General features: G+C 55.8%; 1 protein-coding gene across 1 annotated transcript in view; it reads left to right on the top strand.

Annotated features, from left to right (window-relative positions):
• Positions 1–25,072, top strand: part of LOC137674311 (rho GTPase-activating protein 39-like) — a 56,606-nt gene extending 31,534 nt beyond the window's left edge. The window contains exons 3-10 of the mRNA XM_068419569.1: positions 4,796–6,104; positions 9,977–10,511; positions 11,680–11,769; positions 18,983–19,056; positions 20,280–20,479; positions 21,353–21,444; positions 21,956–22,125; positions 22,548–25,072. Coding sequence (XP_068275670.1) covers positions 4,796–6,104; positions 9,977–10,511; positions 11,680–11,769; positions 18,983–19,056; positions 20,280–20,479; positions 21,353–21,444; positions 21,956–22,125; positions 22,548–22,742 — 2,665 coding nt within the window. The 3' untranslated portion in view covers positions 22,743–25,072. The remainder of the gene's footprint in view (positions 1–4,795; positions 6,105–9,976; positions 10,512–11,679; positions 11,770–18,982; positions 19,057–20,279; positions 20,480–21,352; positions 21,445–21,955; positions 22,126–22,547) is intronic.
• Positions 25,073–25,487: the final 415 nt, after the last annotated feature.

Raw genomic sequence — 25,487 nt, 5'->3', positions numbered from 1 at the left:
CACTTAGGTCTCTCGAGGCCCGGTGTAAGTAGTGCCGATATTAAGTTCTTTATAATGGGGCAAGAAACACCATCAGGATTCCTAATACAGGCTTGTTTCCTTCTTGTGCCACTGGCCTTGGGGCAGGGTGTGCCAACACAACACCGCAGAGCTCTCCTTGGGGCTGTGCAGAGCCGGGTTTGGGTGGGTCGCCTCCGGGGGGTCTCCATCCCTGCCTCCGGCATGGGCACCGGGGCAGCAGTACCGCTGAAATACAAATATCCGTGTTCATTCACCTCTGTCAAAGCACCAGGAAAACGACTGCTGGAAGGGGCAGAGCTGAGGTGTGGGGACTTTTCTCCAGGCTTCTGGGAGGGAAGAGCAAACAATGGAGCTGCGGAGCCTGGGAAGGGCTGCTGGATCCGCCGGGCCCGCCGGAGCTGGGTGCAGGCTGGGAAAGGCAGCGCCGGGCTGCGGTGTTTACGTTGGAGCTACTTGAAAGCATTCCTCGAAGGGACCATCTCGGGGGACTCCGCGGGGTCTCTGCTGCTGGTGGCTGCAGAGCACGGCCGAGAGGCTGCGTTGGGATGTTTCTCCACCGCTGGCTCTGCTTTCCGTCAGGGCTTTCGCTGCTCAGAAGGACGAGGCTGGACCTTTTTTTGTGCTGAGAAGTCAGGAATTCCCTGTTCTCCTCTGCTTGGTCTTTTCAGCAGCCTGGGGATGGGGTTGAGGGGAGCAGTGTGCAGACATGGCCCCAAGAGATCATTCATGGCTGTGGAAATGGTCCTTTCAAAAAAGCCTTGTCTTCTCTGCGGTGGTGCCTCTTTCCTCTGATCGCTGGTGGCCGGGGAGACTGGAGATGGCACATGGTGTCTGGGGTGGGTCTGACAGGCGAAGTGGGATACGGCACACGTTTAGGGGTTTCACTTCTCCGTCACATTCACTTACAAACCTCCTGGTCAGGGGGAGCACGGTGGCCGTGGTCAGGCTGGAGCCCTCCGTGACACTGGAGCGGCACAGCTCCTGTCTCCTGTGGCCCCGTGGCAGCACCGGCTGGGCGAGGGGAGGCAGAGCTCTGGGCTGGGGTCCTGCCGCTCCGCGTCGGGGCTTTGGTGGGCGCTGGTGGGGCTGCTGACGCCGGGTGGTACCAGCGCACGCTGAGCCCGCGTTGGGGGACAGGTCTGGTCATGCCGCGCGTGACAGAGGTGGGTCTGCCGAGCCTCCGCCGAGCGAGGGGTTCAGCTGCGCAGGGCCGGCTGGAGGTGAGGCCTTGTAGGTCAGGGAGAGGCAGGAGCTCGGGAGGTGGCTCGTGGGCCGTGGGGTCCAGCGCCTTCCCGCAGAGCACAGGGCTGTTTTCCAGCCCTGCCACAGCTGGGGGTCTCTCGGGGCGGGGACACGCCTGCAGCTCAGGGGCTGCAGGGCTGTGGCTCTCTGCTCCCAGGACCCAACAGCGGAACGGTGCTGGCCCAGATGTGATGCTGCTCTGGCCGTAGCGTGGAGGTAAAATCCCTCCCATGTGATCGCTCCTGGCCTGCCCGCCGAGTGAGGAGCCCGTGAGTGGCTCTGTCCCACTTGTCCTTGACACGGCTCTTCGCCAGTCTCGCTTCCCTGCCACGAAGCGAGCTGCTGGTACAGCCCAGCAGAGCGGTGGGTGACGGGGTGTCACAAACGCTTGTTTAAAAGCCTCCCGAACGTTGCTGCTCTGGTTCTTCCTGTTAGTCCAGGAGCTCTTCGAGGAACAACCGAGGAACAACCGGGCCTTCAGCAGCGCCAGCGCGTGGGACGGGGGCTTGGCCGCGTGCAGGAGGGATGCGCCGGTGCGAGGAGCCGTCCCTGCGCCCCCAGCGAGGGGTGCCCGGGGGGCTGCGGGCTGTGTGTCCTCATGGATGCCACCCCCATTCCTCTGGTAACGCTGGCTGTCCCCTGCCCATGTCCTCGCTTGGTGCCGCTGGCGGTCACCCCCTGCCCCAGGCATCGCGCCTCTGGGCAGAAGCACGCAGAGGACAAGCCGCTGATGGCAAAACAGGAGTGGGAGAGGGGGCTGCTCTTCATGGCAGCTTGGGCAGGCAGAGGGAGGCCAGTCCCAAATCCCTCCGTGTTTCCCAAGCAGCCGCTCTTGGGACAGGGCTCGGGTCCGTTCTGGGCTGGGACGCTGTGAGCGGGAGGAGGTGGCTGGGGGACAGTCCTTCCTCACGGCGCTGGCATCTCACAGAATCACAGAATCACAGAATGTCAGGGATTGGAAGGGACCTCGAAAGATCATCTAGTCCAATCCCCTGCCGGGGCAGGATTGCCTAGACCATATCACACAGGAACGCGTCCAGGCGGGTTTTGAATGTCTCCAGAGAAGGAGACTCCACACCCTCTCTGGGCAGCCTGTGCCAGTGTTCGGTCACCCTCACCGTAAAGAAGTTTTTCCTCATATTTATGTGGAACCTCCTGTGTTCCAGCTTGCACCCATTGCCCCTTGTCCTGTCAAGGGATGTCACTGAGAAGAGCCTGGCTCCATCCTCATGACACTTGCCCTTTGCATATTTATAAACATTAATGAGGTCACCCCTCAGTCTCCTCTTCTCCAAGCTAAAGAGACCCAGCTCCCTCAGCCTCTCCTCATAAGGGAGATGTTCCACCCCCTTAATCATCTTCGTGGTTTCGTGGCTTCAAGATCTCCATCTTGAAGTAGTGTCAGGAGCTCCCTAAAACCCTTCGTGCCCTAGCGGGAGATGCTGGAGGAGGTCCCTGGAGCGAGGGGGACCCCAGGACGGGAAGCAGAGGACGGCGGCCCTTTCTCAAACCCTTTCTGGACAGCCGGGTCGTTGCACGAGGCAGAGTGGCGTGTCTGCGGTGGGGAGGGAGCCAGGCCCTGCAGAGGCAGTTGTGTGGTGGGGGGTGGGCGCTGGCACCTCAGGACCCTGTCCAGGAGCCACCCGCTGTGCCCACTGCAGGGCAGTGCCGGCCACCCCGCACCTCTCCGGCACCACTGCGCCGAGGTGGGATCCACAGCGACATGGTGCTGCCCGAGAGCGTGTTTTGCCAAAAATACAGCGAGCGGCGGAGGGGAAGGGGCATGGCACCCCCTTGGGAGGGGAGTGTGTGGGAGCAGATGTGGGATGTTGGGTGTGGGGCAGAGGATGTGCGGCAGGTAACTGAGGGGGGCATCAGGGGAAATAGGGCACCCACAGTGGTGTGGGGAGCTGCTGTGGGGCAGCCGTGTCCTGTTGGGGTGGGCTGTGGGGAGAGCAGGGGGTGTGCAGATGCCCCCCGTCCGTGGGAGAGCCATGGGAGGAGGACAGGCAGAGCACCCAGGGAGGCCCTGCTGAAGGAGCGGGCTGGGACCCGGCAGGGGAAGGGTCTCTGGAGAGCAGGAGCAGAGCAGAAGAGGGTTGGGATGTCTGGGTGTCCTGGGGCTTGGCGGGGGAGGCACAAGCAGGGGACAGGATCACCGAGAGGCAGCTCTGGGCACGCGGCGGGGGTGGATCTGTCTGTCAGCACAGGGGCCGCGCAGGACAGGTCGGCAGCGCGGGACGGGGAGAAGCGTCACGGTTCACGTAGAGCAAACGGCTGCGAAGGCGTTAGGGGAACGTCTGGTGCAGACGGGGCACGCGCAGCACGACCTCAGGTCTTACCCAGCGATGGCTGGTAGCAGGTACATGGAGGGAGGGCAGAAAATAGGGCCAGGATCAAGGGGACCTTCCTGGGGACAGTGGTGCCTTTGAAGCCCTGGAAGCTCAGGCTGGTTTAACAGCGTTTCCATTCCCTCCTCCTCAGAGCTCACCAATACATTGGAATGGACTGCCCAGGGAGGTGGTGGAGTCACCATCTCTGGAGGGGTTTAAGAAAAGACTGGACGTGGCACTTAGTGCCATGGTCTAGTTGACATGGTGGTGTCAGGGCAACGGTTGGACTTGATGATCCCTGTGGTCTCTTCCAACCTGGTTGATTCTGTGATACGGACCAGCTACAGCCGCATCCCGACAGCGGGTTGTTATTGCACCGCCGAATGCGCCTTTGGGACTGGGATGGTGCAGAGGGCACGTGGGGCTGTGGTGGATCCTGAGTACCACCACGGGTCAGAGGAAGATTTCACAGCCGTGAGAGCTGAGCAGAGCCAGGAGGTTTGGCCAAGGGAACCAGATCTGAGGGCATCTGGACCAGACTGGGAGGATGCTCTGCACAGAGGCTCGGTGGGTTGTGTGGGAGTGTAACACCCATCCTGTGAGCCAAGGACGTCTGCCCCCGTACACCCCCCATACACCTCCCATACACCTCCCATACACCCCCCATACACCCCCCATACACCTCCCATACACCTCATAGGTTTTTCTGCAAAATAAACATGCATTTGGAAACTTAGAGCAAAAAAATAATGTGGTCTGGAAGGATTGTCATCATAGTTTGACAGGCTGAAGGCGGACACTTGGGATTATTTTCCAGCTCACTGCTTGAGTGGTCCAGAATAGCTTCCTGGTGTTCAGCTGGTCGTTCTGGGTGCCGTGCTGGCTAATGACCCTTGGGAAGCGGAGGTTGTTTCCTATCTCAGTGCTGCTGATAGCAGACAGGTTATAGTATTAAACAAGGTGAACTTGTTTAATCTCGTTCTGCTGTTCATGACTCAGAAATTTATCGTGTGTGTAACAGTGGTGTGTTTCTGTTTCGGGAAGGGGGATCTCCAGGAAAAAACAATGAGGGGCTGATGTAACGCATTGGGGAATCTCCAGGCACTTTGGGACTAACAGTCTGGTATTTGGGTAGAAGCAGAGGATACTTCAGTGAATGCAATTCTTAAATAATTCCCTGTATTTGTTTCTTTCTTTAGGGAGACTCCTACCCACTGGCAGCCTCTGCCAGGCACGAAAGCAGCCATGTTGGTCAAAGTGAACAGTTTGAGGCAGGTACAGAGCTCTTCAAACAGTTCGCTTCACCTGCAGAGCGCTCCAGAGGCCAACAGCCAAAAATCTCTTCCAAAACCAGCCATATATGCTCAGCCTCAATCCACATCCCAGAGCCCTGGAGCCACAAAGCAAATGCCTACAGGAGAAACAAAGCAGTCTATGCAGATCAAAAAGACGGAGAATGGTGGGTTTTGCCTAGTGCTGATGAATGGTCCAACTTCTCAAACACCTCCAAGGAGCCAGACAGGAACCCCCCAGCCTGCATCCCCCAAGTATGCCTCCCCTGCACCTATATACGATGAGCCATCTTTGGAGTCTCCGATTTATGATGAGCCACCAGTAGATATGGACACTGAAAGCGTTGGTATGAGTGGGATGTCTCCACCAAGGTCGCCAAGCAATAGCTTAAAAAAGCAGCTGCAACCAACCAAATTATTACAGCATCCAGGTATGCAACAGCAGCAAGCTGCAAAGAAGCCTGTAAGAAATCCTTCTTCCACTGAATATAGCCCGGCTGGCAGAGAATATATAAAACACATGGTCAACGTTGACCCGTCTTCCAAACCCTCCCACTCTTCTCCTGCAACAGCTGATGCCTCTGCTAAACTGCCTGGTCAGCTTACTTCAAAGGACAGCTTCAAGCAGTCTTGGAGGATCTTGGAAGCCAACGTCCTCAAGAACATGGAAGCCCACCACAGCCGGCAGAACAGCCTGCAAGCTCAAGAGTACCCAACTGGTATAAGCCATCAGGATTCTGGTTATTCAACTGGCCCCTCTCCAAGCTTGAGAAAAAGGAAAGGAAGGAGGCAAGGGACAGGGCAAGGAAGACCTGGCTCTGTGGGCAGCAGCAGCGAGCTCACGGCTTTGAACGATAAGCTGATTGCCGAGATGCGTGCTGTGGTGGGCAGGTCAGCAGCCTGCAGGGGAAGCAAAGCCAGCCTCGATGCTGAAAGTCTGGAGAGTGGCATCCCGGCAGAGAGCAGCAAAGTCCGATTTCAGTCTGACCACTTGAAAAAATGCATCAGCCGGAGCTCGAGGGACGATGTCTCGGCGAGTAATAGGTCTCTCTACAGACAGGGCCTGGAGAGCAGGGGCAGCTTTCCCAACGATGTGGCTGCTCCACAGGACACAGTGAGGCAGAAGAGGACTTTTGAGAAAATAGATTCTTTAGAAAAGAATGTGACCAGCCAGACAAGTTTGGCTTCATCAGATGCTGCACGCTGCTCCTCCCAGGTACCTGCCCGTCTACACCGGGTTAATCCCACGCCTTCGCTGGGCTGTCGTGGTGCAGAGCCGAGTACCTGGTCTGCGCCTGGGTGGGTTTGGTGGACGTGCTGCAGGCAGAACATATCTGTGCCCGCAGGATAGCAAACGGTCACAGAGTTTCATGGCTTTGCAGGTGCAGACCCCATTTCAGACCAGTGGCGTGAGGCGGGGGGAATTTTGGAGGGGCTCGTGTCCAGCAAGCTCTCGGTGCTGCGGGTGCCTCTGCTGTGTCACTTGGGGAAATCTACTGCCTGGTCATTATACTGGTGCTCGTGTCTTCTTTGGCAGCCCTTGCCCTCACGTGTGCCTTCTATGCTGGGGTGGCCAGAACTGGGGGGGTACAGGACACGGGCGTCAGGATTTGCATGGCCACATGGCAGCATTTTCTCCTTATTTCTCTCTCTTTTTTTCTAATAGTTCCTCGTATTCTCTTCTCCCTTCTGATCGTTCCTGAGCATTGAATGGAAATATTCAGAAAACCGTGATAGTGACTCTAGTATCTTGTTGGAAATAGCTATTTTAACGCCCATTAATGTGCCTGCACAACTAGAGTGGTTTTTCTCTGTAACATAGCACCTCTGCAGAATTTAGTTTGCCATCTTTTCTCCTATTTAGATTTGAAGGAACCTCCTGCTTCATGGTTTTAGTTCAGATTTAGGTTCTAGAGAGGTAATTTTACATCCTGTGAAGGTTTTGTCCTTTTTCTCTTTGCTCACTCTTCCAGTTATTTCATTCCTGTGGAACAGCCCGAGTCTCTGCATCTCTTGTGCGAGGCACAGCTGGTAACAATCCTCCAGGGTGAAAAGTGACTGTTTATTTTAACCTTTTGTTCTGTCTTTTCTCCTGTTTACTAGTCCACGACCTTTCATGAAGAAACTTGGCAAAGCTCCTTGACTATTTCAGATTGCTCCTGTGAGGGGTAACTCTCCTCTAACAGCCAGGCTGACACCTCCCAGCTGTATCAGATTTACGTGTGTGCATTCTCCTCTTCATTGTCATTTCGGATCGATACGGCCTTGCTTTCACCTGAACCCCTTTTTCAAACTGATGTCACGTTCCCGCGTTTCCATTTTTCAGGCACGGGGCCAGTTTGAGTTTACACAACTCACGTGTTACAGTTAATAGTTCAGCAATTTCATGTCACAGCCTCTTCAGACTTGTTGGAAGACGGCTGTCTGGTCTTCAGGATGTGTTACACCTCATTGCATTGACAGGGAGAGCTGACACTTGATGTCTTGATTACGCGCAAGAGGTGGTGGGTTGGGGGTAGGCTGTGGCTAGCCTGGAAAATGAAGAAAAATAATTCATGTGTGGTAGGATGGAGAAGGAGAATAGAGTGGAAGAGGTGAGGAGATGGGTGTTGTGGTAAAGGCAGCAAGCTGGTAAATAAATACTTTATTTACAGAAAAACTCAGAGATGTAAGAGTCCAAGTAAGGAGGGGAGGAGATTGCAGAGAATACAGCAGCAAAATCTCTGCCTCACCTGAAAATGGCAGTGTGTGGCTTGAGTCAGCAGCTGTCCTGTGCTGGGCCTGCGCGGTGGAGAGGAGAACCAGGAGACGAGGAGATCCCTTACTCGAGGAGGGTGGGCAGAAGCTCTAGGACAGGCTGAGCGGAGGCGGATGTGTCCTGCCAGCACAAAGATAACAGCTGGGTCGTTGTGTGAACAAGATTTGAGAGAGAAACTCTGGAGAGAGAAGAGGAGAGAACCAAGGGCCTGTTGAACCTCTAGAGAGTATGAGGAGGTGGATGCTCAGGAGTAACATGCTGAAGGAGCAATTAGGGTGGTAGGAGGAAAACCAGCCCCGGGCATGGAAGGTGGATTGAAGGAGAGTGAGGATGGAGATGGCAGAGAACTGCAGGCAGGGATTTTTAGGCAGCATGTTGAGTGAATTCAGAGAGGGTGAGGAGGTAGAGGGGTAACTCAAGGGATAAAAAAACAAAGTAGAAAAGCAGGAGAAATTATTGTGCCCCAGGCTGGCAATAAGAGGTGGAGTGTGATGTGTGCTAATCCCGTCATCCACATGTAGGTACATGTTTGGTGTAAGGTAGGGAAGGTTTGGATGGCACAAGCCTCTGTCATGAGTTCAGCAGTTCCTCCTTACTTAGAAGAAAACACTGACTTGCTCTAAACGTTTAAGAACTGATGTGTATTTTGGGGTTGACTGTCGGCCAGGACCAGAGGAGCGCGTGGCACGCCAGCTAAAGGTGATCTGCAAAGAAGGAAAATGCATGTTTTATTTCACTTTTTCCACTGCAAAAGCAAAATTTACAGCGTTTCTGTTTCTTTGTCTTCCTTTAAAAACCAAAAACCTCAAGATTATCTTGTTTGGCTTTTTCCTCCTTGCTGGAGATCTCCTTGGAGAACACAGAGCAAGATATGGGCTGTTTAGCTCTTAGTTGCTCTGTGTGGGAATTTCAAGTCTAACAAAGAAGTCTGTTTCCTAAAACAGCTGGTTGGGTGTTTGAGTTCAATATGTGTCCCAGGCTGCCACTGCCATCCAGAACAGAACTCTGGATGGGCAAAATAAGCATCTTATTCGCACAGGTAGTTATTACACATCATTTTCTTGGGACCAGTACTACGAAAGCTCTAATTATGTAGTTATCTGTAGCAGTCGATGGGGAAGGAAGATGGACAAGGGCTGCATGTGAAAACTGCACACAGAGTCTGGGAGGAAAGGAGGCCTTTGTCTCTGCTGCTTATCTCTGTAACTCGTGATAGTGGACTTGTCCCTGGAGCAAATGAGTTTGATCACTGCAGACTGCGGGTGGGGAGCAGCTGCCCCTACTTCTCTGAGAAGAAAAACCAACCCAATACTTGTGAACAATTCTGATTTAATTTGGGGAAGGTTATGCCTGTTGTGGACAGGAAAGCATGGTAGGGAGCCCGTGGTGGAGATGTTCCCGTGTCCCAGGTACTCGCTGAAGTGCTGGGTCTGTGGCCACAGCCTGTCCCTTCCCCGCGGATGCTGGGGAGCGGGGCCTGTTCAGCAGGAGGTCGTGGTGGGGCTGTGGGGCATGGTGAGAGCCAGCTCCGTTGGTGGGGGAAGCTGACTGACACAGATATCCTGTCCACTTCACCAACTCAAACACAATTTATCCTACCGGAGTCACAGCCTTGGCATCAAAATAGCTGTGCCTGTGCTCCGCTGTGCCTCTCCTAGCTGCTGCTGTCCCGTTCCTGTGCCTGGCCAGTATTTCCATTATGAAGGTCGTCGTGGAATTGAGAGACATCTCCTGAATGCCTCAACGCAGAGGCTCTCCAGGCACGGGCTGCCCAAAGCTCAGCAGCTCCTGGTGCTCACTAGCCATGTTGATTTGGGTTTGTGTTTTTTTTTTCCTGCTAGAATTTGGAAGTAAAGGCAGAAAGCAGCTGTGGGATTGTAGGGGCCACAAAGGGTCAAGGCGAGAAGGAAACACTGCTAATAGTGCTGCGGCTGTCTAGTCTGCCACCTCCTGGTGTTCACCACCTGCCTCCTGTGGCTCTGCAGAACTGAGAGGTGAAGCGGGGAGAAACTTGGCTCCTGGGTGTGTGCTTGGTGGAGTCAGCCCAGCTCCTGCTCGGGCTGTCCCCCGGAGCTCTGGGGCAGCTTGGACAGTCAGCCCTGTTACTCCATGTCCCAGCGCTTCCCCTGGGGACAGCACCGGTGTGCGGCTGTGCCAGCCAGGCTTCTGCAGAACTACAGATGTGAGCCACTGATTCTGCACAAAATCGTGTTCTGTACAGATTCACCACTTGGCAGTTGCTGGTAGCTTCATGACTCGCTGTTGATAATTTTCCTACCAGGGTAAGGAGCCATCTAAGCTGCTTCTAACACGTCTGTTCTCCATTGCAGCCTGGGACGATAGAGCTGGACCCCAAGCAGGAGAGCAGCGGCCAGCCTGGATATCATTTCCCTTACAATACGCTGCGGAAGCCCATCTCCCAGAGCAGCATGGTAGACTGGGCTTCTAAAAACCTCAACATGCACACGCAGGGCTTCTTCCGCCGAAGGATCTCCATCTCCAACATGCTGTCCTGGAATGGCGGCTCTATCAAGAAGCCAATGCTCATCACTAGCAACCGCACCATCAAAAAAGAGGCGTGTGAGATGTTCAAACTGGTGCAGAGCTACATGGGAGATCGTCAGACTCGCATGGACCGGAATCACGTGGCGCTGGTCACGGTCACCAAGTGCTGGAGCATGCAAGGTCTACGGGATGAGCTCTACATACAGCTGATCCGGCAGACAACGGATAACACGTGCTACCGAAGTCTGGCGTGGGGCTGGGAACTGATGGCCATCAGTCTGGCCTTTTTCTCCCCATCTCCCAAATTTCAGTCTTATCTGGAAGGTTACATTTATCGCCACCTTGACAGTGATGAAAACAGTAAGTGCCTCACACACCCCCACTCTGGCCCCAGCAGCATGCTGGGGGGTTGTGCCACTTATTCAGGGTTGTCTGGGTTTTACAAAAACCACGTGGTCGCCAGCCAGTGCTGTGGTTTCTGTCAGTGAGAGTCCCGTGTGCTGGGCGAGTCCATCCTTCCTTGGTGGGATGAGGCTGCCGCCAGCTCCTCTCCCTGCGGGTCTAACTTGGGTCTGGCAAAGAAATGCCAGCGTTAGACTGTGCTCATCACACCGGTCAGCACTGAAAAGGGCTGGTTTGGACCTGCCAAGGGCAGAGTTTCTTTGGGTTCGCTGATGTACTTTGAAGTTCCTTAAAGCAGGCAAAAAAAAGATGAATGTTAATACAGAATTTTTTAAGGGAGCCATTGCAAACATTACGAAGAGGCCTTAGATTGGCACGTAGTCGGGGATCCTGAAGGATTCTGGCTTTTGTTGTGAGTAGATGCGATGTATCTGTCTTTCAGAAGCCTTGAGGACCAGCCCAGCATACGTTCAGTTATTACCCCAATTTTAAACTGTTACAGCATCCTGTGCAAACAGAACAAAAGGCAGGTGCCAGCCTGGAGAGTATTTATTGGCTCATTTGTCACTATTCCAGCAGTGCTTGCTGTGTCTTGTCCGGCCTCAGGCGAGAAACCAGAGCACCTCTTGTCACTTGGGGCTTCAAACGCAGGTTAAAGCCCCCATGGGTCTCCAGAAGTTCTGCCCCAGTACCTCTCTGCCCCTGCTAGTGAGTGTGGCTCTGGAGGTGGGTCCTGGGGGCAGCAGCGGTGCAATGCCAACCTTTGCCTTCTGGTTTCACGCTTGTAGCCTTAGCGTGTGTGGTTCCAGCAGCAGGGTCCAGGCAGCAAGGAGGGGTAAGCTGAACTATTCGAGTGGATTGTTCCTCTGCTGGTATTTAGGCAGTAAGTTTAGGTGTAAGCTTGCTGCCTGGAGCCCCTTCTCAACTATTTGGCCGTTTGGAGAAGCTGCGTGATGTTCTGGGCCCCTCACTCAGGTGCGTTTGGGGCTGGCTGTGGTACAGGACCTTTCCCTGAGCAGACCTCCTCATGCTGGAGTTAGGCTGGCTGCCATGTCTAAGGGCAGTTCTGGGCTTTGGTGTTTTATCATTCCACGTTATTAATCCAGAGCCTCTTCTGAATTTTCAGTTGCCCAGCGCATTAAGGAGCTTGTGGATCTGAAAATCAAGAAGAACTCAAAATCGAGGAAAAAGAGGAAACAAAACACCGAGGATGAAGGTAAAGGGAGGGGCAGCACGCAGGGAGGCGAGAGGGAGGGCTGTGCTGCCCTCAGACAGGCGGGGAGGCTGAGCTGCACTGAAGATCAGAGCATTTCTTTAAGTGCATAGACTTAGATTTGGGAAACTTCAATGCAGGTGGCCAGTGTGAGAGGTTTGAGCAGAGCATGGATTAGCAGTGTGGGTAGCAGCTCGGCAGCACACAGGACGGTGTGGCAGCAGTGGGGGGACCCCCTTCGCTCACAGTTCTGGTAGAAAAGGGGTTCTAATTTGGATGCAGACCTGGGGCTGTAATTCAGCTGGTCTGTGTGTGCCACGGAGCTTCCTATAGCACACCCCAGTGCTGGAAGCCATATGAGCCAGCATGTTGAAATTAACCTGTCTCAAGTGTAGCAATGGATTTTGTAAACCACCACCCAACCTGAGGACCTTCAGGGAGGACACTGATACCTGGCAAAGAGTATTTTTCTCTCCAGTATTGGCTTCCCCTTCCTGGACTCTGCAGTCCAGAGCTTGCAATAACACCTCTGCTGAATGAACAAGAGTGACACGTTCCTGCAGCCTCAGGTTTTCACTGCTGGCTGCAGGATAATGCTTTATCTGGCTAAAGTCTTGCTAAACAAAGTCCATTCAATTTTTTTTTTAATATTGCTTTCAGGAAACTTGAGCCAACCCCGTGAATTCATATCAGGCAGCACTTTCTATCATGTGGCCTCGGTGTTTTTAATCTGGGAGAGCTGGAGTGCAGCTTCCTGCGTTTCTGGGGCCACTCGACGCCAGCAGGCGGGCTGGGAGGCATGGACGGGCAGCTGCGCTCTCCGGCGGTGGCTTCCCTGTGCCACGGCCCCCCAGGCAGCTGCGAGCCTGCGAGGGGGCTGAGGAGGCCCCTTGGTCGCAGCCCTTGCAGTGGGAGCGTCCGTCGCTCTCTGCCTCAGGTGGGATTTGGAGCAGAGACCTGAAATTACACAGAAGTATTTCTGGTAGGGATCTGTCAGGATCTGTTTTCCCTTTTCTGTTCAGGCCCAGGAGAGTTCAGCTCATTCTGAGCCTTCAAAAAGTCATTTTGCTTGTGCTCGGAGGGACTTTGATACCTTGATGGGACAACTGCCCAGAGACTGCCCTGCGTGGGGCGTGCTCGGTCTGTGGGCTGAGCAGGCTCTTCTGTGCCATTGCGTGTCTGGGTTGTGTGTGCTGGAGCTGTGCTTACGAAGATAGAGGTAGTTTTTACCTAAAAATAAGAAATAAATTTAAAATCTTAAAAAAAAATGTTTTTTATATATATATGCATGAAATGTTGTGATAAAGGCGTGCCAGGATAGCTTTATAAAGTTTCCAGGATGAAGCACTTGAACGTCAGAAGTGCCCGCGTGGCCTCAGCTGGGGCTCTGGTGCCCGGTCCCGCACTGTTCCCCTCGCTGCGCCCCGGCTGCTCGCTGCCCACAGACCCGCTCTGCCAGCGGGCTGCAGCTTCAGAGTGGGTGAGCCGGGCTGCAGGCTCCTGCCCGCTGCTGCAAAGGTGGCGAGGGGCGAGCGGAGGGGGCAGGAGGGCGGCGGGTCGCTTGAACCAGCTTTTTCACAAGGGGCCAGTAACGCCGAGGATTTTTTCTGGGGTCTGACCTCAGAGCTGCACCTGAAGGAAGGAGGGTCCTGCAGGAGCACGTCAGTGCTGTCTGCTGCTGGCTGGGAGGGTCAGGCTTTTCCTCGGGATGCTACGTCTGCTCCACCGGCCCCGCTTGCCAGACGTGGGAGGGGTGGGTAGGACGCAGCCCCCCGAAGTTGCAAGGCTGTTGTGAGACGAAGTTCGTTAGTAGCTCTGAAATACTTAGATGCTTCTGGATGCTGCCGCAGCAATTTAGCAGGGAAATCCGTAAGGAAACTAAATGTACTGTCTTCAAACAGAACTGAGTAGGAGATGTGTAGGCATGTGTGTGTCAGTGAAAAATGGAGTTAAAGCAGTGATTTCCCCCCTACACACACACTTCCTTCAGTGCAGAGTCTTGTGAGTAAACACTTGGGTGAGTAAACGTTTAGCATCTTGACATGCACCCAAAGAAATAATTTTGAAGTTTCCCACGGTTATCTCTGCAGTCTTTGTCTTCTGGCGTAATTCTCTGTGAATAAATGATGGAAGGTCTTTTCATGGATGAATAACCCATGGAAAGGCCGAAGAATAACAGGTAGAAATAAATTTGAGATGTTATTGCGGCCTTTCAATACTTAAAGGAGGCTTACAAGAAAGGTGGGGACAGACTTTTTAGCAGGGCCTGTTGTGACAGGACAAGGGGTGATGGTTTTAAACTAGAAGAGGGGAGATTTAGACTAGATCTGATGAAGAAATGTTTTACGATGAGGGTGGTGAAACACTGGCCCAGGTTACCCAGAGGGGTGGTAGATGCCCCATCCCCGGAAACATTCAAGGTCGGGCTGGACGGGGCTCTGAGCAAGCTGATCTAGTTGAAGATGTCCCTGCTTATTGCAGGGGGTTGGACTAGATGAGCTTTAAAGGTCCCTTCCAACCCAAACCCTTCTGTGATTCTACGAAATAATGTGTTTTCAAAAGGAGGATTGTCTGCGGATCCTGCAGGAATGTAAGCTAGGCTTTGGGTCTGTACAGGGAGGCAAATAATGAGCTGGCAGCTCGGTGTTGGTGCAAAATTATTCAGGATTGTAAAAACTAAAGGTGTAGAGGGATCTCACGAGGGTGAGTAACTGAGCGACCAAGCAACAGAGAAAATGGTGTCACCAAAGTGCTGTACAGCACACGGGGGATGTCCCTAACTGCACGCGCAGCGGCAGGCTCCTACGCAGCTCTTTCAAGGAGGGAAAGACATTTTGTATTCCATATGTGAATCTCCAGAAATGTATACACAGTGCTGGGAATTTCCCGTCAGAATCCAGAGGATCAGGAGCTTGTAGAAAAGGGACGGAGAGCAAACCAGCCCTGGGCTGTCGTCACACTCCATACATCTGCCCGTGGTCCCTCCCAGGTGGTGGGTGCGGCAGGAGCTGGACATGGAGGAGAGAGGGGAGAAGGTCGGTGGGCTGAAAATCCTGCGGGTTGCCTGGGGAAAGTGAGAGGCAGAAAATTCCTCGTCATTTGTCATAGCAGAAGAATTGGGAAGTGCCTGGTTTTGTTGTTGCGCAGGAGGCTTGGGAGCACTGAGTCCTGAGGCACGAGATTAAATCATGAAGAGTCGGTGAAGTGGGGGGTTGTGCAGGTTCGGGGCATAAAGGGGTTTAGGAAGAAATGGGACAGAGTCAAAGGAGGGAGGTCTGCAGCTGATGGTTAATGGTCCAGGTGCAACGCTGCCTTGAGGTATCTCCCACCTGCTGGTAGCTGGGAGGGAGATTTTTGCGGGGCAATACTCGGTTTTGAGCCACCCTGTATGTGTTTCTCATCCTCCTGTGGCAGCTGCAGGCTGACCACCACGGCATTTCCCACGGAGGGAACGGTGACGGAGCAGCATTGCTGGGGTGCAGGAGGATGCGCTGGTGGTGTGAGAAAGAGGGGCTAAAACCCTGCGGGAGAATGGGGGTGCTTGGGCAGAGCAAGGCCAGGAGAGCGGCACCGGTGCAAAGCCCAGCTGAGTGCTCGGGGGCACCGACCCCTCTGCTAAAGAGCACGGCGAGACGGGGGCTGAGGTCCGGGAGAGGCTGCGGTAGATCGGAGAAATACCGAGGCAACAGCTTCTGCTGTGCTGAAACCCGTGTCCTATGGCCAGGTTCTGAATCCACATTGTTTGCTGCATTTTTTAAGACATTTTTTGGCAGGAGAGCGTTCAAGTCTGTTCCAGAAGGTGTGTTCCTGCATGTGCCTTGCCTGGATTTTAACTTCTTGTAAAAGGAGAGGTTCTTTAAGAAGCTCCTCACATGTATTTCTAGGCCAGCACATGGAAAAATATTTTCCTTTGCAAACTATTTTTCACTGTGTGGGTTGTTAGTAGTCTTCTGTTCCCGAGCTCCTGGGGCTACGGTGGTACCACAGGAAATAACAGATCAGCCTGGATTTCACAGTCATGATGTGCTCCGGGAAGTGGAGTTCATAGAATCACAGAATCACAGACTGGTTTGGGTTGGAAGGGACCTTAAAGCCCGTGTAGTTCCAGTCCCCCTGCCACGGGCAGGGACACCTTCCACCAGACCAGGTTGCTCCAAGCCCCATCCAACCTGACCTTGAACACTGGGAGGGGAGGGGGCAGCCACAGGTTCTCTGGGCAACCTGGGCCAGGGTCTCAGCACCCTCACAGGAGAGAATTTCTTCCTGATATCTAATCTAGATAGGTGCTAGAAGGTCTCCCCGGAACCTTCTCTTCTCCAGGCTGAACAGCCCCAGCTCTCTCAGCCTGTCTCCAGAGCAGAGGGGCTCCAGCCCTCTGAGCATCTCCGTGACCTCCTCTGGACTCGCTCCAACAGCTCCGTGTCCTTCTGATGTTGGGGGCCCCAGAGCTGGACGCAGCACTGCAGGGGGGATCTCACGAGAGCGGAGCAGAGGGGCAGAATCCCCTCCCTGGCCCTGCTGGCCACGCTGCTGGGGATGCAGCCCAGGACACGGTTGGCTTTCTGGGCTGCAAGCACACGTTGCCGGCTCATGGTGAGCTTCTCGTCAACCATCACCCCAAGTCCTTCTCCTCAGGGCTGCTCTCCATCCATTCTCCACCCAGCCTGGGTTTGTGCTTGGGATTATCCTGACCCACATGCAGGACCATGAGCTGCCGTCAGTATTAGCCCTTCCCAGCCCGTGCAGGTGAAGCTGCCGTCCCTGCGCCGGGGGGTGTGAGCTGGGGAGCGGGGGGCGATACCTGGCCCGCTCCTTGGGAGAACTGGCCGTGCACAATGGGCGAAACGCCAGGAGGTGGCCTCTAGCCGAGCGTTTTAGAAGCAGCCAGATGGTCAGGTCAGGTCGCTGGTTTGGAAAAGCGGAGGCTCAAGCTGAGTTCTGCCCCTCTCCCTCACCTTTCCCTCTCCAGCTCACCGCTCACCTCCCGCCCGCTCCGCACCTCCTTGGCCCGTCCCGCTCTGCCTGTGCCCGGGCGCTGGTGTCGGGGCAGGGGGCTCCTGCTCTGTCAGGGGGCCTGTGTGCGGCACAGCGCCCGTCACCCCGGTCCTTGGGGCTCCCTCTGCTCTTCTGGGATTCAGGTCCGTGGGCAGTAGCGGGTCCAGCCCCTTGTGCACGGGCTGAGTTCAGTTTTCAGTTTATTTGCTTGAAATTTGGTCTGCCTCACGCACGGCCCCGACGGTCCCCTCCGGGTCAGAGGCTGCAGCTCGGTCGGCGCTGGGAACAGGCCGCCTCGCTGCGGGAGGCGCAGGATGGAGGTTTTGTGCTTTTCCCAGGCTCGGGGAGCTTTCTGGGAAAGTCGGGAACAGGCTTCGAGCAAATGTGTCTGCTGCTGCCCACGCCTCAGCCGTGCAGGCTCCGCGAGGCAACCAGTTCCTTTCCAAACCTTGTTAAACTCTTCGGGTGATTATGGGTTTCATGGTCTAATTACAGTGTGAAAAAACATTTCCTATTATTCGTTTTGAATGTGCTGCCTCCCGCGTAACTGTTGTGATGCAGAGGCACGGCGCAGACGTTCTCCCGTTCCCTCCTTCGTGACGCGGGTGACACGGGCTGTGTCTGCACAATTTAACAGCAGAGGCCGTAACCGAAATAGCGAAGCATCACAAAGCAGCTCATGGGGTTTGTTTTCTTTAACCCTTGGACATTTCCAGTATAAATCATGCCTGGGATTAGCAGGATTTTTGCATGCAGGGAATATTTTGCTTTAGATATTCCCAAGAGAGAGAAATTCTTAAAACTGACTTTGCTCCCCTTCGCCTGGGGAGAGGGGGATGCTGCTGTACCCCCGCCAGCGTTGCTCCGGCATCGTGGAGAGGCTCCGCTCCGGCGGTGACAGTCGAACAGGGTGATTGAGGCAGGGGGGCTTGTCCGTCATGGGGAGCCACGGGCTGTGGTTTGGCTGCTGGCTGAGAGGAGGACGGGGCAGAGCGCATCTCTCACCTTTGGGAATTGTTGTTCTGCTTGGGAAGAGCTTGTCCTCCATCGGCATCGAGAGGGTTTGAGGAGCTCCAGGCTCCTGACCAGCTTACCTCAGCCGTAGGGGGTGCGAAAGGCTGATGTGGAATAGCAGCGTCTGAGCAGAATGTAGATTTTAGAAGCCACAAGTATTTTGAACTCTGCTGCGAGCTTTGAGCCTGGCAGGGAATCAAATAGGGCTGATCTATTCACTGCTTTCAGCAAGCAATTTGAGTTTAACTCGAGAAAGAACAAAAGGCCAATGGTTTTGGGAAAACTCTCCCAGCCATCAGCGCTCTGTCAGTGCAAACATTTCCCTCGGTGTCACGCAGGGATTAGCTCTGTCAGTCCTGGCTCCGCTCGCCCTCGGAGCTCGCTGAGCCCAGCGCGGCCGGAGCGGCCGTTCTCGCGGAGGGCTGCGGTGAAGCTCCCGAGCTCCAGCGGGTCCCATTTCCCTCGTGTCACAGAGCAGCCCCAGCCTCTACCCAACGGTACGAGGTTGGGCTGGAGGAGGCTGCAGGTGGGAGAGCGAGGAAGCCTTCTGCAGGGCTTTGGGAAGACGAGAGGGACCTGCCACCTTCCCGTGCCTCTCCTTGCGTCCTGCGCTCCCTCTCGGTGCTGGTGCTGGCTCTCCGGCCCCGCAGCCTTTGCTGCTGCCTCTCCCACTAGCCCAGCACTGCAGTTCTTGAATCATAAACAACTTGTTTAAAACACTCTGAAATCTCTCCTGGCAGGAGGCTGTCCCTGCTCTTTGGCAGACACCTGGCAATAAGGGAACACCCAGCCTGCGTCCGTGAGCCACGTAGCTCCGGCCACGCCGCCGGGAGCAAGGGCTCGCGCCTACCTGCATGCCCGGGCTGCAAATGCCACACGGCGCCTTGTGCTGGCTCAGGACGGGGCCAGGCTGCCTGTGCGGGCGGTGGAGATCCGCAGGAGCGGGGTGGGAGATGCAGAGTTACCAGCCTTGACTCAGAAGGCGAATCCCTCCAAGCCCAGGCACCCACTTGCCGTGACACGCCCCGCCACGGGTCTGTGGGGCCAGGAGGCTTTGGGGCGCTCGGCGTGGGGTTTCGGCAGCCCCTCTGCCCTGCCCCAGGCCAGGCTGCGCGAAGGGGGGCGGCTGTTTGTGCTGGTGCTCTCCGAAGGGCCCTGGCGCGGGGGGTGCGTGGCGCTGCGGGCTGACGGCTTGTTTCTCGCCCAGGTCTGCCCATCAGCACCTACGCCCAGTACTGCTACCGGAAACTCCAGAAAGTAGCCGTCACCGGAGGCAAAAAGGTGAGCGGCTGCCCCGGCGCCGGGCCCGCGGCTGCCTGCGCAGCACTCTGCCTCCCAGGGCAGTGGGGCCTGTGACTCTCGCAGGTCGCCACTGGTTCAGCGGTGGGAAATGGAGATGGAGGAGCAGGGGGGGCTTGCTCGGGGCTCGTCCTCCCAGGAACGTGCGGGAGAAGCTGCTGCCCAGGTCCCGCCGTCCTCCTGGCAGACAGCAGTGCCTGCCCCGCTGGCAGCCACGGCTGGGCGCCGCTGGCCTGGGGGACGGCGAGGACAAGCCTGGTGCTTACCTGTCTGCAGGGTAGAGGAGCTGTGCAGGGGATGCCCATCACTTGATTTCTTCAGGTGAGGGAAGAGTCTCCCTTTGCTACGGAGAGCTTGCGTGAGCTGGGTCTTGCAGCTGGTTTACTGCAGAGTTGTTCATTCCTGGGTCAAAAACTCACGGGGCAGAGGTGGCTGGTGCGGCGGGGAGCCTCTGGGCTCTGCGTTACCTGGGAATCCCCCTCCTCCCTTCCCTCCACGCAGCTCTGCGTGGGGCTGTGAAAGCTGGCAGGCAGCCCCAGCCTGTCCGTCTGTCCGAGGTCTCCAAGCCAGACCCGGTCGTCTTTTATTTCTTCAAATCCCTCTGGGGCCCCCCTGCCCTCTGGACTCTGTGTGCAGCGAGCAAATAGCTGAAATACCTCGGGAGGGGTGAAGGCTCCCGGCGTCCCCGCGGGGCAGGACAGGAACCGTCCAGACAGGCATCACGCACAACTGCCGCCCCGCGGCTGCCGCCATCCTGGGGGACAATCAATCAATCAATCAATCAGTCAGGTTGGAAGAGCCCTCTGGGATCATCGAGTCCAACCGTTGCCCTGACACCACCCTGTCAACTAGACCAGGGCACTAAGTGCCATGTCCAGGCTTTTCTTAAACCCCTCCAGAGATGGTGACTCCACCACCTCCCTGGGCAGCCCCTTCCAATGGCTAATGACCCTTGCTGAGAAGAAATGCTTCCTAATGTCCAACCTGAACCTCCCCTGGCGAAGCTTGAGGCTGTGTCCTCTTGTCCTATTGCTGGTTGCCTGGGAGAAGAGGCCGACTCCCACTTCACTACAACCTCCATTCAGGTAGTTGTAGATTGCACTAAGGTCACCTCGGAGCCTCCACTCACCACTGCCGTCCCCAGGCCGCTGTTTCTCTGCGGGCTGGCTGTGCCACAGCTGCAGTGAGCTCTCCTCTGTCCTCAGGGCCTCCGTAAACCCACAGTGGAAGAGATAACGCACGCCAGGAACGCCATTGTGACGCCGTCGCTCTTTGGCAGCTCTCTGGAGGAAATCATGCTGCGGCAGCAGGACATGTACCCGGGTAACAAGCTGCCCTGGGTGCAGACGCAGCTCTCGCAGCAGGTCCTGGCTCTGGGAGGAGAACAGACAGAGGGGATTTTCAGGTGAGCTTTTGGGGTGCTGGGTTACTTTTGAGCCACCCACGTGTCAGTCCTCAAAGCAGAGAAATCAAGATTGACCTCCATATGCTTCCTCTTCCCTGAGGACAGCACTCTGCTGGGGATCGCTGGCCTTTCCCAGGCTCAGGGATCACCTCCTAAAGTTTGCTAAATGCTGATGCGTTTGCACTAGCACAGAGGGGACCGCGTAGTTGTGACTTGAACTACTTAGGACAGCACGTACCCAGGGAAGGCATTGAACTGCCACCAGCTTCAGCAGCAGTGCTTGGCCAGTGCGGGGACGGGACGAGCTCTTGCGTTCCTGGCAGAGCAGTTCATCAAGTGCAGCGTGTCCCCCTTGATGGTGCACAAGACACAAGGAGTCAAGAGAGACAAAGAATCTGTGTGGGGAACATAGTGGGTTCTGGTTTGGGTTTTGTTGCATTTGTTTTTTTTCCTTTAAGATTTGTGTTAGTTTTTCAGTAGCTAAACTTGATTTAAGTCTAGCAACAGACTCAGCTTTGCCTTGTAAAGGTTTCTAATATCTTGGTGTATTTAGCCAGAGATGCTTCTTATCCTTGGACTGAACATGCTGCAGAGAGGCCCCGTTACAGAAAATAATCACTCCCAAGGACAGAATGATAGTTGATGTCTGAGCCAGTGGGAAGGAGACAAGTGTTTCTTCTACCCCACTTTAAAGCTGTGTCTGAAAACAGGCAACCCGTTCTCTTGAGGAACTGCTCCTGTAGCTGCCGCTGGTGTGTGCTCCCTTCTCCCCGGGGTCCTGGGAGCAGCTTCAGAGCCACGGTTTGCTGGCCGGTTGCCACGCCAGGCACGTTGCCCTGCGCTCCAAAGCACCTCTGCTGTGTCTGTCTGCAGGATACCCGGTGACATCGATGAAGTCAATGCGTTGAAGTTGCAGGTGGATCAGTGGAGGATCCCGAGCAGCCTCAGTGACCCCAACATCCCAGGTACGGGAGCGCGGCAGGCGCGCCAGGGTGGGGTGCGGAGGGGAAGGTGCAGGAGCAGCCCGGGAGGTGCTGCTGCCTGGGGACGGGCACACAGGCTGTCTCCACCAGCCTTTTCCACTGCCGTTCCAAGTACTGCCCGCAGTGAGGCCCTGGGGGTGGTGGGGGCACCTCTGCCTCCAGCTGGCTCCAGCACAGCGAGGCTGTGCCAGCTGGGCTGGGAGGGTCAGGAGCAGCGCTCTAGCTCCAGGGTCGCATTGTCCGCTCCTTCAGGCGGCCCTGGAGCCCCTGCCTGGAGGAGCAGGTAGATAAGAGCCAGCATTTCCCTCTAACTGGCCAGTTTGGCTGCCTGAGAATTTCAGAGCCAAGACTGAAATAGCATGAAACAGCACAAGTGCAGAATCCCTCCTCTGCCCTCTGTGTCCTGAGGCAGGCAGTCTCACTGCCAAGTTCACCTCTGGAGGTGGTGGGGAGGTCACTAGAGCTGTTCTCATGCACCCCGCTGTCTGCCCAGCCTCTCTTCTCAAGCTGTGGTATCGGGAGCTGGAGGAGCCCGTGATCCCCCAGCAGTTCTACAAAGAGTGCATCAGCAACTACGAGAACCCCGACGCTGCCGTGGCCGTGGTGCAGCTTTTGCCAGAGCTCAACAGGCTGGTGCTGTGTTACCTCATACACTTCCTGCAGGTAGGCAGCCCCGCAGCCCTGCGCCCCTGCCGCCGCCCAGGACCCGGGCACGGTTAGTGGGACAGCCGTGCTGGGCCGTCGGCAGGGGTTTAGGACCTCTCATCTGTGTTTGAGGTGGGATTGATGGAGGGGGGTCTGCTGGCCATGTCCCTTCTGGGAGCAATAAACACTGTTCCTGCTCGTGTGGAGCACGGGGCTGGTCCCAAAGGCTGAGATCGGCACGATGTTCCCTGTCCGCTGAGGCTTCCAGGCTGTCAGTTATGCCAGAGCACAGTGGTCTGCCCCTATGAATCTGAGGCTGTTGGGGCATTGTCCTTCAGGGAGGCCAAATCTCTGCTGTCCTTGACCTGTCTTAGGCCACATGTTCGGAGTACCCTGCCCTTTTCCACTGCTCCAGCTGAATGTCTTCTTATTACCTGCAGATCTTTGCTCAGCCATCAAATGTGGGCAGAACGAAGATGGATGTGAATAACCTGGCCATGGTGATGGCCCCCAACTGCCTGCGCTGCCAGTCTGACGACCCTCGCGTTATCTTCGAGAACACACGCAAAGAAATGTCCTTTCTCCGCATGCTGATAGTGCACTTGGACACGAGCTTCATCAAAGGGCTGGTTTGAGCTGCTGGCCCTGGGGTCCAAGACATTGCTCTGGGGAGTCGCTGGGCGCCCAAAGTCTTCTCCCCTCCACTTAGGTTTCTTCCATTGCCCTTGCTGTTGTCACACCCTGAGCGTCTCCCAGCATATGACCGCGAGGACAAGGGCTGGACGCTCCTGGGAGGCTCGGGCTGTTCAGCACTAGAAGTCCTTGGACATGCCAGGCCAGCTTCAGTGGTTCATGGCCTTCCAGTGTGTGTCAGAGGGGGACGGCCCTCCTCCCTGGAGCCGCAGGACTGGGTGCTCATTGAAAGGGCTGTGACATCCGTGAGAAACTGCTGCCTGGGGCAGTGAGACTCCATCTCCCTTCTGGAGGCAGAGTTGGCTTCAGGCAGGAGGACATCACTCCTGTGTTGTGGCATGAGCTGGTCCTGGGGGAGACGCTGCGTCGTTGGGGATAATTCCACTGCTGTGGAGCCAGCCTGGTCCAGCTCTGCAGCCCGCTGGTTGGAGGCGTGAGGGTTGTTGTGACACCTCACGATGCTGTTGGTAGAGGGGTGTGAAGGTGCAGGGGGTTCGCTGAGGCAGAGGATTCCTTGGGCTGCCCTGGTCAGTGGCAGCACACTGCAGCCCAGGTCAGCGTGTGGGACCAGCCCTGCGTTGAGCTAAACCAGCACCCACCCACGCCGTGGCGGCTGGGGACAAGAGGAACGATGCGCCTGACGAGAAACAGATAAACAACCTCTTCGGCACCCTCCTAGCAAGGGCCATGTCCTCTGGAGGGGTAACCCCAGCGGCCTTGCAGCTCCTGTCTGTGACGGGCAGCGTGAGCTGACACCAGCTTTCCTGAAGAGCATCCGAGACTGCTCAGAGCAGCCCCGCAGCGCCGGCACCCCGCTGCCTGCTCCCAGGTCCTTCCCACACTGCCCTGCCAGGGGACTGAATACTGGTTTGCCCACCCTCCTGGTTCAGCCCAGGTCTCCAGAAAGCGGGGAAGGCCCCCGACAGTCAGAAGCGCTCCTGTGCTCGCACGTGCCCTTCCAGGCAGAGCAGCAGCATTGCTGTGTGCTCGTGAAATGCTGGTACTGCCTGGAGCCAGCTCTGGCACCCGAGCACATCCCACCAAATCCCCACGGGGTTGCAGAGGGGTTGGGAAGGGGAAGGCAGGGAGGAGGCAGGTCTGAGTGGCTGAGGTGTGGTGGAGCCTGCGCAGGGGTAGCGTCAGGCGGGCAGTGCAGCGGCCTCACTGCTGCTGTTAAACCCCTGCGGCACGGCAAGGACAGGATCTGCCAGGGGCAGCACGTGGCGTTCCCCGCAGCCCCCCACTGCCTGTTCCTTAGCAAGCAGCGGTTCCTAACTATGTGCCATCCTGCTGTTCCCCTGCTCTTCCTTTGAAGTGTTTTCCCTGCTGGAGGCAGGTCTGCTGCAAAAAGCTGCATGTTGGGATGGTTCATGCAATGCCGAGTCTGCTGGTAGCACCCAGGGTTGCGTTTGCATTTCTGCATCTCCCTCCCCTTCAGGTGGGGACCTGGGATCATCCTCTCCTGGTCGCAGTGGGGAGCCGAGCCCTGCCAGCAGCGAGGTTTAAAGCTGATGTCTGAGTCCGTGCCAGAAGTTTGGGCATAAGGTGCCACGTTCAGAGTGGCTGCTTGGATCTCTGGTGTGCGCGGACGGGGTTTCCAGGGCACACATTTTCTTGGTTGAACTCCACAGCGGGAGTCCAGTTTGTGCCCAGCTGAAGAAGGGTCGTGGTTCCTCTCCTTGTGCCAGATGCTTTTGTGGGCCAGTGGGCCAGGAAATCTTGCTGCCATGTCAGGATTAGCTCTGTCAAACATGCCCCCAAAAATATGCCAGGATTTGCTTCATACACCCATCCCATCCCATTCCACCCTACCCCATCCCATCCCAGTGCTTCGAAGCCATTCAGCTCAGTTCGCCCTTCTGAAGCGCTGAACAACTTGTACTTCAGGTGTGGGGCTGCTTTCCCAGGAATGCAGAGACAGGCAGGGGGGCACCGGCTCTGCCGTATCGTACTGAAATTGGAATCGCTGAGCAGGCTGGGGGTGCCGCGTCCTGCCCCGCGGTGCCTGACCCCGCTCTGGGCTGCACGAGCCTGGGTCGGGCTTCGCCTGCAGCCGGCCGCTGCGGAGGTGACCCATGTTGTTCCTTGCACTTAGCTGTAGCAGGCGATCAAACCGTAGGCGTTTGCTGCTATTACAAATGCTTCTTGCCAGGGCTGTAAAATAGGCTAATAAATGACACTGGATATTATTTTCTTTGCCAACAGATTTGTAAATACGGATCAGTAAAGCAGCCTCTCCTCTGTTATAATAGTAAATACAGTCTCTGTTCCATCCAGTCTCTTGTCTTTTTTTGTGAATTTCTGAAGCGTGACCGTGCCTGCCTGGAGCTGCAGGGTCAGCCTGGGTGTCAGTGTTCCTGACGACGTTTGGGAATCAGCGTGATGCAAGCGCTGGGAAACCAAACTGGGCTGGTTCTGCTGTTCTTAACTCCCAGGCAGCTCCTAAGGGCTGCTCGATGAGACTTGGAAGAGAACGGGTTAAAACCGATAGACAGATGGTGGACTCACCATCCCTGGAGGTGTTCAAGAAAAGACTGGACATGGCACTTAGTGCTATGGTCTAGTTGACATGGTGGTGTCAGGGCAATGGTTGGACTCTGTGGTCCCAGAGGTCTCTTCCAACCTGATTGATTCTGTGATTGTGACAACACTTCTTTACACAGGATCTTCTGGAGCCCTTCAGGGTC

This window comes from Nyctibius grandis, chromosome 28 (genome assembly GCF_013368605.1).
Source record: "Nyctibius grandis isolate bNycGra1 chromosome 28, bNycGra1.pri, whole genome shotgun sequence".
Lineage (NCBI taxonomy): Eukaryota > Metazoa > Chordata > Aves > Nyctibiiformes > Nyctibiidae > Nyctibius > Nyctibius grandis.
The sequence above is the reverse complement of the archived record's forward strand: the minus strand, read 5'-3'. Positions and strand labels throughout refer to the sequence as shown.